Below are 16,875 nucleotides of genomic sequence, written 5' to 3'. Positions count from 1 at the left end.
AATTGGGAAGCTCAGTAAAAGGGACGGAAGAGAGATTTGCTTTTCACTGAAGCTTCTGTAACTTTTCACCTGTGAGCTGTGTGTATGTGTTCTATGTTCAAAAGTAATTTTTATAGAGAAAAATGCATACAATACTTTGTTAGACACTGCTGATCTAAAGAAGTGAAGATTCCTGGTCCCAAGAAACTTACAATATTATTAGGGAGACAGAACATTATTTTAAAAGAAAAGGACAATCGGTATTTTATACTGGCCCCTCCACTAACTGGCTGTCTAATAGTAGCCAAGTTATTAACTCTTTTGACTTCAGTTTCTTTACTTGTGGAATGGGGAGACTGCATAAAAGAATCACCTATTTCATTCATTCATTCATTCATTTTATTTATCTATTCCAGAAATTTTTAGGGAGCACCGTATTAGTTGGCTTTTGCTTTATAACCACCCCAAATTTAGTACTTTAAAACACCAACCATTTATTTAGCTCACAATCTGTCAGAGTGGCAATTTGGTCAGGGCTCAGCTGTGTGACTCTTCTGCTAGTCTCCGTTGGGGGTCTTTCCTGTGTCTTTGGTCAGCTGTCAGTCAGCTAAGGTGGCTCTGCTTTTGGGGTTTGGCTGGCTATCAGCTGGAGCAACAGAGGCAGCTGAGCTGCGTGGCTCTCGTGTGGTCAGCTAGCCTGGACTTGTTCACACGGCAGCTCCAGACTGCAAGAGTAGCAGGAGGGCAAAGTCCCAGTGAAGTTGTACTCTTCAAGTCTCTGCTTGCATCGCATTAATTAATGTCCCATTGACAAAAATCAAGTTCAGCCCACGTTTAAGGAGTGGAGAAAGAGACTCCAAATGTGACAAGACCTATAAAATCAATTACAAGGGGCTGTAGAAGAGGAAGAAGAATCATTGGCGGCCATGTTTGCAATCTACTACAATCACCTTTTTTGTGCCACGTCCTTACCTTCATGGAGCTCACATTTTATCCTTTCTGCCACTAAGTTTCTACTGCTAGCAAATGATAACTAGGAAAATGTGGGATGAGATAGATCACGGGGCAAATCTTGGAAAAGAAATGATTAAGGGTATAAAATTATTAAGGTTAGGTAAACAAAACCTTTCTGAGAGAACTATTTTAGCCAGACTTTCCAAAATGTTTATTCAGGTTTTTTGGTTAAATTTTTGACTAAAAAATCTATTTACAGACCAAAATGACAGCATTGCTGTGCTTGGACTCCTTAAGAGTTAAGGGAAGCAGCAACTGTGAACTGATTTCCCTTATTGGGGCTCATGGATTTTTTTAACTACAGCTTGCAGAGTAATAAGATATACGACCACTGGGAATGGCAGGAATCAATCAATTAACAATGGATTCTAAACACATGCAATGTCTGCTGGCCAGACATTGCAGGGAGAAAATGAGGCAAAATACCATTCCTTCCATCTGGAAGCTTGGCACGCAGTTAGGGGAAAAAAAAAAAAAAAAAAGCTAATACATCCAAAGAAAGATAACAAACAATACCAGGTAGCAAATGAAATGAAGACGTTGAATCCACAGTTCCCTCCAAGTCTAAAGTTTCTCCAGGTGTTCCAGCTGTTCTTACACTATCTACTCCTCCATTTCCTGCTGTGTCAAGTGTCCCATAGTAAATTACCCTGTGGAGAGGAAATGCTACTCAGCCTGACATCTCTGTGTTCCATCACACCCTCTCACACACCTGCTCACAGCCTCACATCCCTCACACCCGTCATCACCCACCAAACACTCCTCTCCGCTAGCCCATGCATCAGCCTATAAATTCACATCTTAATTTTTCCATGGAGATACGACATTCCTCCAAACATGCAAACCCAGAATGAGGAGGGGATGTCACTTTGTAAAAAAAAGGAATTGTGGGAAATATGTCCAAGCAAAAGTTTCTACCTTTTCTCCTTTTTTAAAAAATTTTTAAAATTTTTTTAATTTTTTAACATCTTTAATAGAATATAATTGCTTTACAATGGTGTGTCAGTTTCTTCTTTATAACAAAGTGAATCAGTTATACATATACATATGTCCCCATATCTCCTCCCTCTTGCGTCTCCCTCCCTCCCACCCTCCCTATCCCACCCCTCTAGGTGATCACAAAGCACCGAGCTGATCTCCCTGTGCTATGCGGCTGCTTCCCACTAGCTATCTATTTTACATTTGGTAGTGTATATATGTCCATGCCACTCTCTCACTTTGTCCCAGCTTACCCTTCCCCCTCCCCGTGTCCTCAAGTCCATTCTCTAGTAGGCCTGCATCTTTATTCCCGTCTTGCCCCTAGGTTCTTCTGACCATTTTCTTTCTTTCTTTCTTTTTTTAGATTCCATATATATGTGTTAGCATACGGTATTTGTTTTTCTCTTTCTGACTTACTTCACTCTGTACCTTTTCTCCTTTATAGTAACTCTGAAGAGAAACCAGAGTGCGTGTGGGATAATGACACAAAAGGCAGAAGAACCTTGAGAAGGGAGCGTTGCCTAATGAAGAGAACATTTTCCTGGGGATCAGAGATCCTGAGTTCTAAAGATGACATTGATATTTTCTTATGGTATAATTTGGGGCATGGTCACTGTGACTTTGAGTTTTCTTATCTTTCAAATGAAAGTAATGACTATTATTGATACACCTCCCCCATCTACCTCATAGGGTTGTTATAATTTTCCAATGTAATAAGTATGTAAAATCATTCTATAAAATGTAAATTACTATATCAATGGGTTAACAGCTCTATCTAAAACCAGGGATGCTACTCAAAATATTTATTGACTGATGTGACATTGGCATGGACTCATCAGTGAGAACTCCTACCCGTCAGAATAAACACTGACCAGCAGAATGTCTGCCTTGTCTCAGCAGATCTACAGATAATATAGTGGGGGAAGTGGTATAACCAGTAAGATACGTACATGGACAAAGTCTTCTGTGGGGCCTGCCCCCCTTCAAAAACAAGTATATATTAAGGCCTATGTAGGTTCCTAATGGTAATATAATCTTTTTTAAACTTTGAAACTTAAAATTTTTTAAAGCATGAGCATAATCAAAACTAACAAGATGAATAAAAATGCCATTTCAATAGTCACATTTCAGGACTTCCCTGGTGGCTCAGTGGTTAAGAATCCACCTGCCAGTGCAGGGGACACGGGTTCGAGCCCTGGTCCGGGAAGATCCCACATGCCACGGAGCGACTAAGCCCGTGAGCCACAACTACTGAGCCTGCGTGCCTAGAGCCCGTGCTCTGCAACAAGAGAAGCCACTGCAGTGAGAAGCCTGCGCACCGCAACAAAGAGTAGCCCCCGCTCGCGGCAACTAGAGAAGGCCCGCCCACAGCAAGGAAGACCAAACGCAGCCAAAAATAAAAAATTAAATTAAACTAAAAGCAAACAGTCTTTGAAAAAAACGTTTAAAAGTAAGGAGTTTAAGAAAAAAATAGTCACATTTCCACATACTTTTAAGCATTGTTCACTATGTAAAAGCATAATGACTGTCCAGAAGACTTCTGCATACTTTCACCTCCAAACCAGCTAAATAGCAAATGGCTAGCAACTGCCACATAAGTGCTTTGTCTTACCTGATTCCAGTTGAAACTTTGTTTCCTTCAGACTAATGATCAAAGAGGTTTCAGAAAACAAACCTACCCATCAGCAGATCCCATCTTTTTTGCATGTTACTATGAATCAGATATGTGGCAAGCTAAACCAGTAAACTTCCAAGTAACTAATATGCGAGATGCATTCTCATATGAAAAAGTCTGAACTTGGGCCCCATAAACGCCTAAAAGCCCCACTGTTAGGACTGATGCATATCTAGGCATGTCTGGCAAACCGATGTGCTACACTTGCCAAATGTCTATTTGAATGAAGGATGAAGAAACCTCCCAGGGGAGAATTCATTCCAAGGAAAGAGAAGGTCAAACAGATAAGCATGTCCAGTGGGGTCAGGGAAGGGACAATCCTCATGCTGGCATGGTATTTGTCACTAGGCTTTGAATTCTATGAATGTGATGGGGGTAGATGGCTGCAGGAGGGGGAATTTGGAGTTTTCAGCTATTAAATTTGGGGCCATAAGCCGTACTGCTTTGGTAAACCTGTATGCCCCTACGTACACGCCACCACCCTTCCACCCACTTCTGAGACCTCACGTACCCCGGACAGCAGCATTTCTGCAGGAGACAGCATCATGGCATCCAGAGGGTGCAGCTGTACCAGGAGAAGCCTCATGAGTGCCCAGCAGATGGCAGTGGTGCCTGGCTCAGGTAGTGGAGTCTGCGAATGTCCTGCACGGCAAAAGAAAATTGCTCAGCGTCCAGCAGACCCCGCATGGCAGCTCACTGATTCCGGAAGCTGGACCGGAAGTAGCTTGCAGGGAACGGAAGCCCAAGGATCCGGAATACAAATTAATTACTGAGAATGTTGGATTGCCCCCTTAACTCAAGGGGCTCAGACGTGGGACTTTGCCTCTTTTTCCATCTCCTCCCATTTTTAGGTGGTTTTTAAAGTCCATCTCAATGCCAATCACTTCAGTGTGGTATCTCCACCCCAAAGCTTTCTACTGCCCTCCGGACTCATATATCTAACTGGCTGCTCGGTATTGCCACGTGGATACCAAATGGAACATATCCAGAACTGGACTCCTAATCTTCTCGCCTCAAACACATCTTCAACCTGCAGCCCTCCTTATCCCAGCTGGTGGGGCCTTCATCCTCCCAACTTATCAGGCCAAAATTCTTGCAATCATTTTTAACTCCTTTCTTTTCCTCACCTTCGCATCCAATCCATCAGCAAACACGAGAATCTAGTAACTTCCGGTCTCTGCAGTTTCTACTTTGATCTAAGACACCGCATCTCTTGCCTGATCACTTCAGTACATTAAAGCATGGAATTGGAACTCAAATGCTTATCTCTCTAGTGCCAGAAGATGGGGGGAAAAAATAAGCCAGTAACTTGGTTTCCATTAAAACCCTGAAATTAGAAAACTCATGAAGCGTCCTCTACCAGGATGTGCGTGTTCAATACCCCTCAAGTAGAATTAATGACACAGGGTCCCTCATCAAAACCCCGCCATTGCCTCAGGGCTCAGCACACTGCTGTCCTCACCTGTGGTCTTTCTTAACGACACTAACCTTTTCTGGCCCTGAAACCCTACAGAACTTAGGGGACATATACTTTGTCTAGCATTTCATTACACTCTCTCTTGGATCGTGCGCTAATCTTTTCACAGGCGTTAATCTTGCTGCTCCAACTGGATAAGGAGGCAGAGGTTTGGCTTGAGCCAAAAGTGGGATCCAGATATGTCTGAGCAGTCTGGCCTGTGTGATGACTCACAGTTGTGGCCATCGTAAGTTATTTGCATAGGAGGTCTTTGCTGAAGGTTTTGAGCACCTACGTTGTGTGCATCCCCAAGCGGCGGAGGGGAAGACCAGGAGCTGGGGAGAGTCAGGTATCTGACTTCAGATGTCAGTTCCGTGCTCAGCCTGAGGGTTCAGGTCTGAGCCCAATAGAGGGGAGATTTGCTAGCAGAGCTGAGGGAATTTTTTTTTTATTTTTCTTGAGGCAAGGGAGCTAAGCTCTTCTATTTTGATGCCCATGTGATAAAGAGAAGCATACTGCCTGCTTCTCAGGGTTTCAGCCTAGCAGGGAGATTTAGGGAAGGTTAGGGCTACCAAAAGCAGATTTGGATCAATTTAAAAAAGGAATTGCAGGGGCTTCCCTGGTGGCGCAGTGGTTGAGAATCTGCCTGCCAATGCAGGGGACACAGGTTCGAGCCCTGGTCTGGGAGGATCCCACATGCCGCGGAGCAACTGGGCCCGTGAGCCACAACTACTGAGCCTGCGCGTCTGGAGCCTGTGCTCCGCAACAAGAGAGGCCGCGATAGTGAGAGGCCCGCGCACCGCGATGAAGAGTGGCCCCCGCTTGTCACAACTAGAGAAAGCCCTTGCACAGAAACGAAGACCCTACACAGCCTTAAAAATAAATAATTTTTAAAAAAAGCACAAACTTTGTGATTATATTTAAAAAAAAGGAATTGCAGACCCCTTTCAATGACACGTGGGCTAAGCTGTTTACTACCAGTTTATGTTGGCAGTTGACATAGTTGGGCTGACTCCTGTCTGAATCTCCAAGTCCAATCATTTGTACCAGCTTCACCCCACCTCTGCTACTCTGGTACTTGCAGGGTTGGTAACGCAGGGCCTGAGCAAGGACACCCTTGTGAGACACAGCATCCCAGGAGGGCATGATGGCAATAGCAGTGGTCTGGGGCTGCCCCCCAAGTACCACCAAGCCCATGGGCCCTTAGTGGGAAGAAATGAGATCATTCATGAGAACTCACAGAACATGCCCAGAAGGAAATAACGTGGTGGGTAGTGGGGAACTGAGGGTTGAAGTTCCTACCTTGTTCAAGGGGTTAGCCTGATCTGGAGAAATTTAAATTATTACTGTCACAGTGACCTCATTTGAGTGCACAGACCAGTGAGGGCATGAGGAGCCTGAAGTTGATGCAGACTCGGTAAATAGAAGGCACAAGATACTCACTTATCTGGAGTGTCTGAGACCATTAATATAGTGGATTCTGGTTAATGAGATTTTTCAAAAGTAGAAATAAGTAGCATGGGTCCCTTTTGAATCAGGGATATCAGAAGTCAAAGTGGGGGCCAGATCCAATTTCTAGCAGTGGAATTGGGAAAGTCACCTGACCTCACCGAGCTTTAATTTTCCTTAAAATAAAAAGATAGTAATTTCTAGTCTGACTTCTTTGAGGGTTGTCAAGGTAAATAACTGAGAGCATGTAGGTGAAAATGCATTTCAAACTATAATGCACTATAAACTTAAAATATTATTATTCATATAATAATGTTTCTAGGGGACTTCCCTGGTGGTCCAGTGCTTAATACTCTGCATTTCCAATGCAGGGGGCACGGGTTCCACCCCTGGTCTGGGAACTAGGATCCCACATGCCCCATGGTGTGACTGAAAAATAAAAACAAAAGACAACAAAAAAAAAAAAAGAAAAAAAATATTTCTATATGTAATAACCTAAGATTGAAGATTGAGACACTCATTGGAATTTTTCTAATTTTACCTCATTAGGTAAATATTTACCACTAGTTACATTTACCTCATTAGCTAAATAGCAAAACATAGTTGATTAATCATCCAATTCACCTTGCATCACTGAAATTTAAAAGAAGTCCTAAGAAATAAGCTCTTGGTCTTATCAGGTGTTTAAGGCCAGTTACTCATTATTGAAATGCCCCCCCAAAATTCCCTCAGCTCTGCTAGCACATCTCCCCTCTATTGGGCTCAGACCTGAACCCTCAGGCTGAGTAGCTTTCACATCAAACACTGAGGGAGAAAATCACAATTTGAAGGTTACCTTATTACTTTTAAAATGAAAGATATCCCATGTAAGTTATCTTGTATAATATCCTCCCTAGAGTCTTAATTACAGATGATGCTTTGTAACCTGCAAACATGTTCATGTCACTGGGCCTCTTATTCTATTCTCATGCATCAGTCTCCCAATATGACACCTGAAGAAAGGGCTTTGCTCAGGACCTTCCTTCCCTGATACTGATGTCTTCCAACAGGAGAGACAGCATGTCTTAAGTTTCCGTTTCTTAGGGAAGAGATGGCCTAATGGCTTTTCCTAATATTATATTTATCCCAGTTTCCAACCGAGGGAAATTAACCACATCTCATACTTTGGTTCTGGCACTACATAAATAACAGACTAATACTCTGTTCCCATCAGGCTTTTTTTTTTTTTTTTTTTTTTGGTCTGACCAGGTCATTCAATATGTGGCATAATCTCACAGACATTACAAAGGTCTGGAAAAAGTACATTCCTCTTTATATTGACTTTTAATTTTTATTTCTTTTTTTATTGGTATATAATTAAAAAACAATAAAATACACAGATCGTAAGAGATTTTAGAGTTTTGACAAGTGAATTCACCACATAACCAGCTGAAAGGAGATGTAAAATTACAGGTATTAGAGAAACCCATTGCAACACTGATGACAAAATGGTCAATCTGGGTTTTCCACAGCTTTTGTCTGAATTAGCTTTTATGGCACACAGAGTGGATTTCCCAAGTCAATGAGATTCGAGTAGGTTTATAGAGAAAAGACTCTCAGCACTGATACTGTCCAATTCTGATGCCAATTCGGGGTTCAAACATTTAAGAAATTTGTACACATCTGTAGATATTTGCTGATTATAAAGGTAGCTCATGGTTATTGTAAAAAAATCAGGAAATACAAAAATGTAAAAAATGAAATACAAATGGCTATTTTATAAATTCAAAATATTATTTCTTTGTAAGAAAAAAATAATCCATAATCCTACCACCCAGACAAAACCAGTATTAGCTTTGTGTCTTATAATCTTCCTTTAAACAAATATTTTACAGATAGATAGATAGATAGGTGTGTATGTACTTTTTTAAAAAATAGGATCTTACTATGCATACTGTTTTATGTTGTTAGGTGAAATAAGGAGTTTCTGACTTGAAGTTCAGCACCCACTGTCCAGCCTATATGTCTTTCTCTGCAGAGACTCTGGCTCCTTGGAGAAGCCAGGCTTACAGTGGATCTCAAGGCCACCTAGCCCAGGACCCAACCTCAGGAGAGGTCTGTAGCTAAAGCCTGTCCAGCATCTTGTAAACTGTCTGGGAAACTGACAAGAACATTCTGAATGTCAAATTCAAGACCTGTAAACCATTGCAGGAAATTTAGACATCAGTATGCATAAGTCTCTGTCTTCTGGCCAGTTACTGAGCTCCCTATGTGAACAAATGCTTCTCAGCAGTTCCTGGCACGAGTCGCCTGGCGCTGATGCCATAGACGCCTGCCTGTGAAGATCAGCGTGGAGTTCTGCGAATACTTCTAATCCTGTCATCAAAACTCAGTGTGATTATGAGGCTGTGCACTGAGAAATTCTATTTCCAAGACAAAACAGCTAGAGCATAAACCAACAAGATGAATTTCTAGGGGCAAATTTATCGAGGTCATTGTTTTATCTGTGTCTTTGGTTAATGTTTCCACAGACCTTCAAACTCCATGTGTCTAATTTTCTTCACCTTCACTATGAAATGCCTTTTTACAGTCTTGCAAAGAAACATTAGCTTTTTAATGTTCAAGTAGCAACCCCCCCAAATATATATATATATATATGTATATATATATATGTGTATATATATATATATATGTATATATATATATATATATGTGTGTGTGTGTGTGTATATATATATATTCTCCCTCTTGAGTAAAGCATAAATGCCAAGAAAAATGAAGTAACAAGAGATTCTCTCCAGGCAATATGGAAGCCAGGGGCTGTGTTGACAAAGGGTGGGGAGGGAGAAAAGAAAAAAGAAAGGAGAAATTGATTCCAAGTGAATTCAGCAAAAGAAAGCCCTGTGATTCAGCAAAAAAAAAAGCCATAGACGATTTTGTTTAGCTCGTAGACACACATATAACTGCAGCTGGGAAAATACTGCTCCCTAATCTCAGCCTTCTCGGCCTGCCAGAATTAAGGAACATTTCTCATAAGCTATTCTTTCTTTCTTTTTTGGAAAGCAGCTCCAAGGGAAGGTCCCATGCTGCCTAAAAGAAGCTACCTATGAAGAAAAATGAGAACAATTAAGCCCTAAATCTGTACAAGAAACTTTAACAGCTGAGACTCTAAAATGAAAATGGAGATAATGCTAATGATTATGTTTTATAGCCCCAACATGCCTTACATCTGGAAGAGTTCCAAAGCCCTCAGCAGGTTGTCACATTGATAGAAGGGGCCCCTGCTGAGACGCAGCTGCTTCTGGGGAAGAGCCGGCATCTGGAGAACAGCTGCATATCAATCCCCGAAACACACAGAGCAGGAAGGCAAGAGAAGCCGCCCGCAAGGGCACCCCTTCCACCTGGAGCCTCCCTCCGTGGTTCCCAAGATTCAGACAGGCTGAGGCATCACATTTGCTAACTAATGGAAATGCAGTGAAAGCTTAACCATCTATAAACTGGGCAGGAGCCAGTCAGGACAGTCAAGCTTTCTAGTTGGTTGAAGGGTTTTGACACATTTAAGCACCAACTTTTTGTTTAACCATTACAGATGAAAACTTTTCTAAAAGGTATCCCCCTGGATTCCCTTTCTCAATTCAAATGAACCATGCATTCCTAATATTACACCTTCAATTCATCCCTTATCCATTAGCATGAAAAGATTTCTGGTTTATCAGTGAGCTTTTGTTATAGAGAGGCTTCCAAAGCATCCTCTATGTATACCGTGGTACGCATGCTTGCACACACACGTGCACACCCTCACCTGTTCGTACACACATACTCACACTCAGGCTTTGGGAGAAGGAGGGAGGGAGGAACGGAGGGAGGGAGAGAGAGAGAAATGACATTGTAACAGGAGTTTGCAGACTACATTACTAGCTCCACCCTTCCATTAACTAGCAGTATGACCTTGAATTAGTCACATCAACTTCCTGCGCTAAAATGAGGCAGGATCCCTAGATGTTCTTTAAGGTCTGATCCAATTTTAATCTTGGTGATTCTTTATGCATTATATTACTCCAAATTCGTCTCTTCCTTCTCCCTCCTTCTCCTTCTATTCTTTCTCTTTCTTTTTGTCTTTCCTTCCTCCTTCTCTCCCTTCCTTCTTTCCCTCCTTCCTTCCCCCACAATTAATCTCTCTCTCTCTCTCTCTCTCTCTCTCCCCCTACCCCCCCTCCCTCCTACCCCACAGTTTTCATTATTTGAAGTTTTACAACAAATGAGCCAGGTAAACCTGAAATGCAACATGCTTAAATGAACTCCAAGGTGTAAGCTTTGTGCCTGACACTGAGGTGCGCATTTTCAATTAGATGGCATGAAAACTGCCCTCAGGGATCTTAAATCTTGTCATAACATTGTTATAACATCTTTTAATGATCACATTTCCTCTGTTTCCCCTAGTCTTCGGGAACTACGTGTGTTGGGAAGACAGGAAGGGGAGAGATCACCATGGGCCAAAATAGCCTGAGAAGGCTTCTTGGAAGCAGTGTATGAGATATGTAAGATTTGGATTGGAAGAAAGGGGTAAGGAAGATACACTAGTTGGGGCTGCAATACACAAGGCAAAGCCATAGGGCTTGGAATGTATCTGGGCTGCACAGGGCATGAGAAGACCCAGAGCAGGAATCACACACTTGGATGTCCACGGGCACTGCAGGCAAGAGTAGCATAGACTATAGTGAACTCGAGGGCCTGAGCCCAGCTTCAGGACTTCAACTGAAATTTTCTAAAATATTAAATATTTATTGAGCAAAACAAGTAGGTCTCCAGGCAAGACAGGCCCGTAGGATCACAGTTTGTGACCTGGCATAATTATTTAAATGGCTTGCTGCTTTATTTTTTTTAAAAAAAGAACTAAAAGGAATCAAAATTACATGGCCTTCAGAAAAAAAAGTCCACTTAAGGTCTTGATGAATAAAATGTGATGAGGTTAATTTCAAATTCTTTTTATGCTATCTGTCTCCTGGAGAATTTTCCATTGTCCTTGTACAATAATGTGAGTTATCACATAGATTTTTTGGTTCATCTATAAATAGCTCCTTCACCCTTAACCCAGGGATGACAGCCTAGTTTTATTATTTAAGCATGTCTCCAACTGTGAAAAAAATATTTCCAGGAAGTCCAAACTGCCACAGCAATATTGCTGTCAGTCCGAGATGCCTATGTTGGGCAAATGTTGCTGTAGAGAAAGTTTCTATTCTGAGGCTTTTTCTGATTCAGCAAAAGAAGGAAAAACGAGAAAGAAAACTGGCACCATACAGCTAGGAAGAAATCTTTGCAGCCAGTGTTGAGGGTGATTACCCAAATCAGGAGCCAGAAGGGTTCATTTTTTCTTCAGAGAGTCCCCAGGACTCAAGAAGGGCCAAGAGATAAACCAAACCATATTGCACAGATCCATATTGATAAACTACGTTTCAAGTTAAAGTTATCTGCATCTGCGAATTTGACTGGTCCCTCTGTGAGAAACCTGGTCTAAGAAAGAGGAAGCTTTAGCCATCAGAATTTCAAGATTTCCATTCTAGAGTGAAGTTAACACTAAGATAGAGCTGGAAGCAAGGAACAGTAGGCTGTCAGGATTGAACATTTCCAGTTGTGCTGGTGAGGCCAGGGCACTCTCTGAGGCTTAGGTACAGCCCTCCAGCACCCCACTGGTGGCTGATACCCTGAGCCATGTTTGACTACACAAGATCCCAACAGACCAAGCTCAAGACTGGACCCACCCCTGAGAAGAGCTTGTGACGAGTAACAAATATGGATTTCCAGAAATCTTGCATTGGATTGTGCACTTAGATCAGCCTTGAGAAACGAGGCATCTGACTACCAATGTGCTGTCTGAGACTATCTTCACAGGCAAGATCGGTCCCCTTCATCCTGTCTGGGGAATCTGCTGCCAATAGCATCAAGACAGACCACTTCTCCCTGGAGCCTGACCCAAAATTAAAAATAAACTAAAACTGGGACTTCCCTGGTGGTCCAGTGGTTAAGACGCCGCGCTTTCAGTGCTTCCACTTCTGGCGGGCGCGGGTTTGATCCCTGCTCAGGGAACTAGGATCCCATATGGCGTGCAGCACAGCCAAAAACAGTTTTTAAAAAACAAACAAATAAATAAATAATCAACTAAAACTGAGAGTACACAATTAATCCAGAGTGAAGTTATCTCCTTTCAGAGAGACTGGCTTCTCTACATCTACCAGAGAGAAGGAATCCCTTACAAATGCAATTAATGCAGGTCTTAACTGGCTCATTCTGAAGCTGCTTTCAAATTTTCTCTCCCACAGTTTGGGAGTTGAGAGCTCAGACTCTAGAGTCGCACGGTCCGGGGTAAAATCCTGTTCTGCTTGTGGCTAACTGTAATAACGCAATTCATTTCTGCCTCAGTTTCCCCATGTGCAAAGAAAAAAAAAGATGACGTCATCCTAGTACCTCCTCATAGAGCTGTCGTGAGAGCAAACTGAGGTCAGTCATATGAAGGACCCAGAGGAGGGCGTGGCATATAAAGTGCTCAGTAACAATTGGCTCTTCTTATTTTCATCATTTTTCACGGGACTGCCAGGACTTATTCTTTCAGAGATTGTGGCCCCACTGCGCTCACAATGTCTCACAGCCCTGACTCTAATCCCACACACTGTCCTCTCCAGCACTTCATCCAATATAGACAACTGCTCCTACTCCTCTGACCATGCTGCCAAGCCTCCCTTCCCTTCCAGACCTTTCTGCCATGCCCTCTAAAATTCCTCCTCTGTGGGATCATTTTTCTCCCAATCCCACATCTGCCATCATCTTGGATGACTTAAACATCTCTATGAACCATAGTATTGCATTGGCCAAAACATCTTACGGAACAATTTATGGAAACACCCGAACAACTTTTTGGCCAACCCAATGTATCCAAATGTCAAATCTAGGATGCAAACTTACATGGCAACAAGAACGGGGCAGAAAGTGTGGTTGAGCAAAGCAAGCCAATCGGACAGTGTCAATGAGACAAGTAGCAACGACGGCAGTGGAGTTAACTGAAAGTGTCAGGGAGGGGGATAAACGAGAGTGAAGACCCTTCAGAAGAAGGCAGCCCGTCTCAGCGCCAGCAGGATGTGCCACGTGAGAATGCAAATTTTTAAAGAAAATAGAAATCCAGGACTTTTAAACACTGGCAACTATTTCATTAAAAACAAAACAAAACAAAAAAAAAAAAACAGAATTCAGGCCAAATAAAATAAGTCCATGGGCCAGATTCTGCTGATGAGCAGCCGGGTTGAAAACAATGGCCCAGCTCCCCATCTCCTAGGCAGCATGCTTCTTTCCCAACTTCCATGTTATCCCTACACTGGCCTCTATGTCTCTCTTCTAACCCCATTTTCATCCAGTTAATTCTTACACATCCTCCAAATCTCATCTTAAACTTTACCCCCGACTCCTCATTTCCTAGGGTATTACAGTTTTCTATTTTTAACTTCCTGTTGACTTAATTGAATTTTGCTCTAGGCTGTAAGCAGGATAAAGACAGGCACCTTGTTTGTCTTATTCACCCCCGAATACCCCTCACTCAGCAGAGTGCTTGGCACATTGGAGATGCTCAGAATACAATTCTAAAATAAACCAAAACAGAACTCGTCAACCCCTGGTTTACACTCTAACCTCAATCCTGAATTCCATACACACATTTCCTAAGGTCCACCAACTCTCTTAACCTAGATAGACTCTCAGCAGCTAAAACTTACATCTGCAGTGATTTAAAAAATCACCTCACACCAGTCAGAATGGCTGTCATCAAAAAAATCTACAAACAATAAATGCTGGAGAGGGTGTGGAGAGAAGGGAACCCTCCTACACTGTTGGTGGGAATGTAAGTTGGTGCAGCCACTATGGAGAACAGTATGGAGCTTCCTAAAGAAACTAAAAATACGGCTACCATATGATCCTGCAATCCCACTCCTGGGCATATGTCCAGAGAAAAACATGATCCAAAAGGATGCATGCACCCCAATATTCATTGCAACGCTGTTTACAATAGCAAAGACATGGAAGCAACCTAAATGTCCATTGACAGAAGAATGGATAAAGAAGATGTGGTATATATATACAGTGGAATATTACTCAGCCATTAAAAAGAATGAAATAATGCCATTTGCAGCATCATGGATGGATCTATAGACTGTCAGACTGAGTGAAGTAAGTCAGACAGAGAAAGAGAAATATCGTATATCGCGTATATGTGGAATCAAAAAAATGATACAAATGAGCTTATCTACGAAACAGAAACAGACTCACAGACTTAGAGAACCAACTTATGGTTGTGGTGGGGAAGGGTGGTAGGGAAGGATAGTTAGGGAGTTTGGGATTGACGTGTACACACTGCTATATTTAAAATGTATAACCAACAAGGACCTACTGTATAGCACAGGGAGCTCTGCTCAATATTATGTAACAACTTAATTGGGAAAAGAATTTGAAAAAGAATAGATACATATATAGGTAACTGAATCACTTCCTTGCACACCTGAAACTAATGCAACATTGTTAATCAATTATACTCCAATATAAAATAAAAAGTTAAACAGAAATATGTTCACAAATTCTCTCTTCTAGAGAGGTGGAGCTTAACTTCCCTCCCTTGTGGTAGAGGCTGGATTTCGTGACTTGCTTCTAACAACGGAAGGAATTGGGAGAGTGTGTATCCATTCCAAGATTAGATTATAGAAAGGCTGTCTTATTGATAGTTCCTTCGAGCTGCTGTAACAAAGTACCACAGATTGGGAAGTTTATGAACAACAGAAATTTATTTTTCACAATTCTGGAGCCTGGAAGTTCAAGATCAGAGGGCCAGCATGGCCCATGGAAGGCCCTCTTCCGTGTCGTGGATTTCCCATAGTATCCTCCTTGCAGGATAAGTAGTGGTGCAAAGGAGCATGGGATCTCTCTGGAGCCTCTTTTATAAGGACACTAATCCCATTCATGAGAGATAATCACCTCCCAGAGGACCCACCTCCTAATATCATCACCTTGGGGTTAGGTTTCAACATAAGAATTTGGGGGGGACACACTAGGACCATAGCAAAGACTATGGCTTCCTTTGGGTTCAGGCTCTACCTCCCTCCCTCCTTCCCACTTCCTCATCTTTTCCCCTCCCTTTCCTTCCTCCTCTCACCTCTTTCTCTTTCATCACTTGCCCTGGAGGAAGCCATACTGGGAGAAGTTCACGTGGCAAGAAACTACCATCTCATGCCAACAGCCACGTGAGTGAGCTTGAAGGGGGATCCTCCAGGCCCAGTCACATCTTTAGATAACAGCAGCCTGTGCTGACAGCTCGACTGAAAGCTCAGGAGACACCCTGAGCCAGAACCATCAAGCTAAGCCACTCCTCGATTCCTGACCTTGAGAAACTGTGATATAATAAATGTTTGTTTTAAGTCACTAAGCTTTAGGATACTTTGTAACACAACACTAGATAACCAATAAAACATCTCAACACTGAATTCATTATCATCCGTCCTCTCCCATCCCCTCCCTCACTTCCCAACTAAATCCTCCTCCGAAGTCCCCTGGTTCTATTAATGGACAGTTTTTCAAGTCATTGTGGGCTTACAAACTCAGGTTTCTCATAGGCTCTCCTCTGTACTTACTTGCACCCCCAATCTAGTTAGTTGTTAAGTTCTGTTTATAATAATCCTGCCAACATACTTTGCCCAGTCCCCTTTCTCCACTGCCATTGCCATTTTCCTACTTTACACCCTCCTTACTCTTTTCCTTGGTTTCTTAAGTGATTTTTCTGGCTCCGTTTTTTTCCTCTCTGATGCACCAGCCAGATTTCTAGGTAATTTTTTATTCAAATAGGTCATTCTCTTAATCAAAAACTCTAATAGTTTTCCATTATTAATGGAAAAAACCCAAGTGTCTTAGAATAATACAGTCTGGCCTGAATTCTCTTTCCAGCCTTACAGTCTACTGCCATTTTTCGTATCTTCCAATCTCCTGCAGCAAACACTTCTGGAATAGTATTGCGGCTTGGTGGTACTTACTCCAGCTATCCACTGCAGCTTAAACACTGCCCCCCAAAACTTATTGACTTAAATAAGTATTTTTGTGTGATCATGATTCTATGGGTCAGGAATCTGGGAAACATTTGGTAGGTTTGTCTCTGATTCATGTGGCATCAGCTAGGCTGGGGGAATCTACTTTCAAGGTGACTTTTACCACCTACGTGTCAGCCATCTTGGTGTCCTTTGACATTTCTCTCCACATGACATCTCACTTTCCTGGGCTTCTCCACATGACTTGGGTCTCTCCCAGCAGGATGGTCCTCAGAATG

The 16,875-nt window shown here is 42.3% G+C and overlaps 1 protein-coding gene across 2 annotated transcripts in view; it reads right to left on the bottom strand.

Annotated features, from left to right (window-relative positions):
• The window catches only part of LOC309664082 (uncharacterized protein), a 327,420-nt gene that overhangs the window by 289,000 nt on the left and 21,545 nt on the right, over positions 1-16,875 (bottom strand). For both annotated transcript variants that reach the window (XR_014265569.1, XM_082469085.1), the window contains exon 2: positions 4,158-4,288. Coding sequence is in view for 1 of the 2 variants with exons in the window: in XM_082469085.1 (XP_082325211.1) it covers positions 4,158-4,288 (131 nt within the window). In the remaining variant the exon portion in view is untranslated. The remainder of the gene's footprint in view (positions 1-4,157; positions 4,289-16,875) is intronic.

This window comes from Balaenoptera physalus, assembly GCF_965194825.1.
Source record: "Balaenoptera physalus genome assembly, chromosome: 7".
NCBI lineage: Eukaryota > Metazoa > Chordata > Mammalia > Artiodactyla > Balaenopteridae > Balaenoptera > Balaenoptera physalus.
The sequence above is the reverse complement of the archived record's forward strand: the minus strand, read 5'-3'. Positions and strand labels throughout refer to the sequence as shown.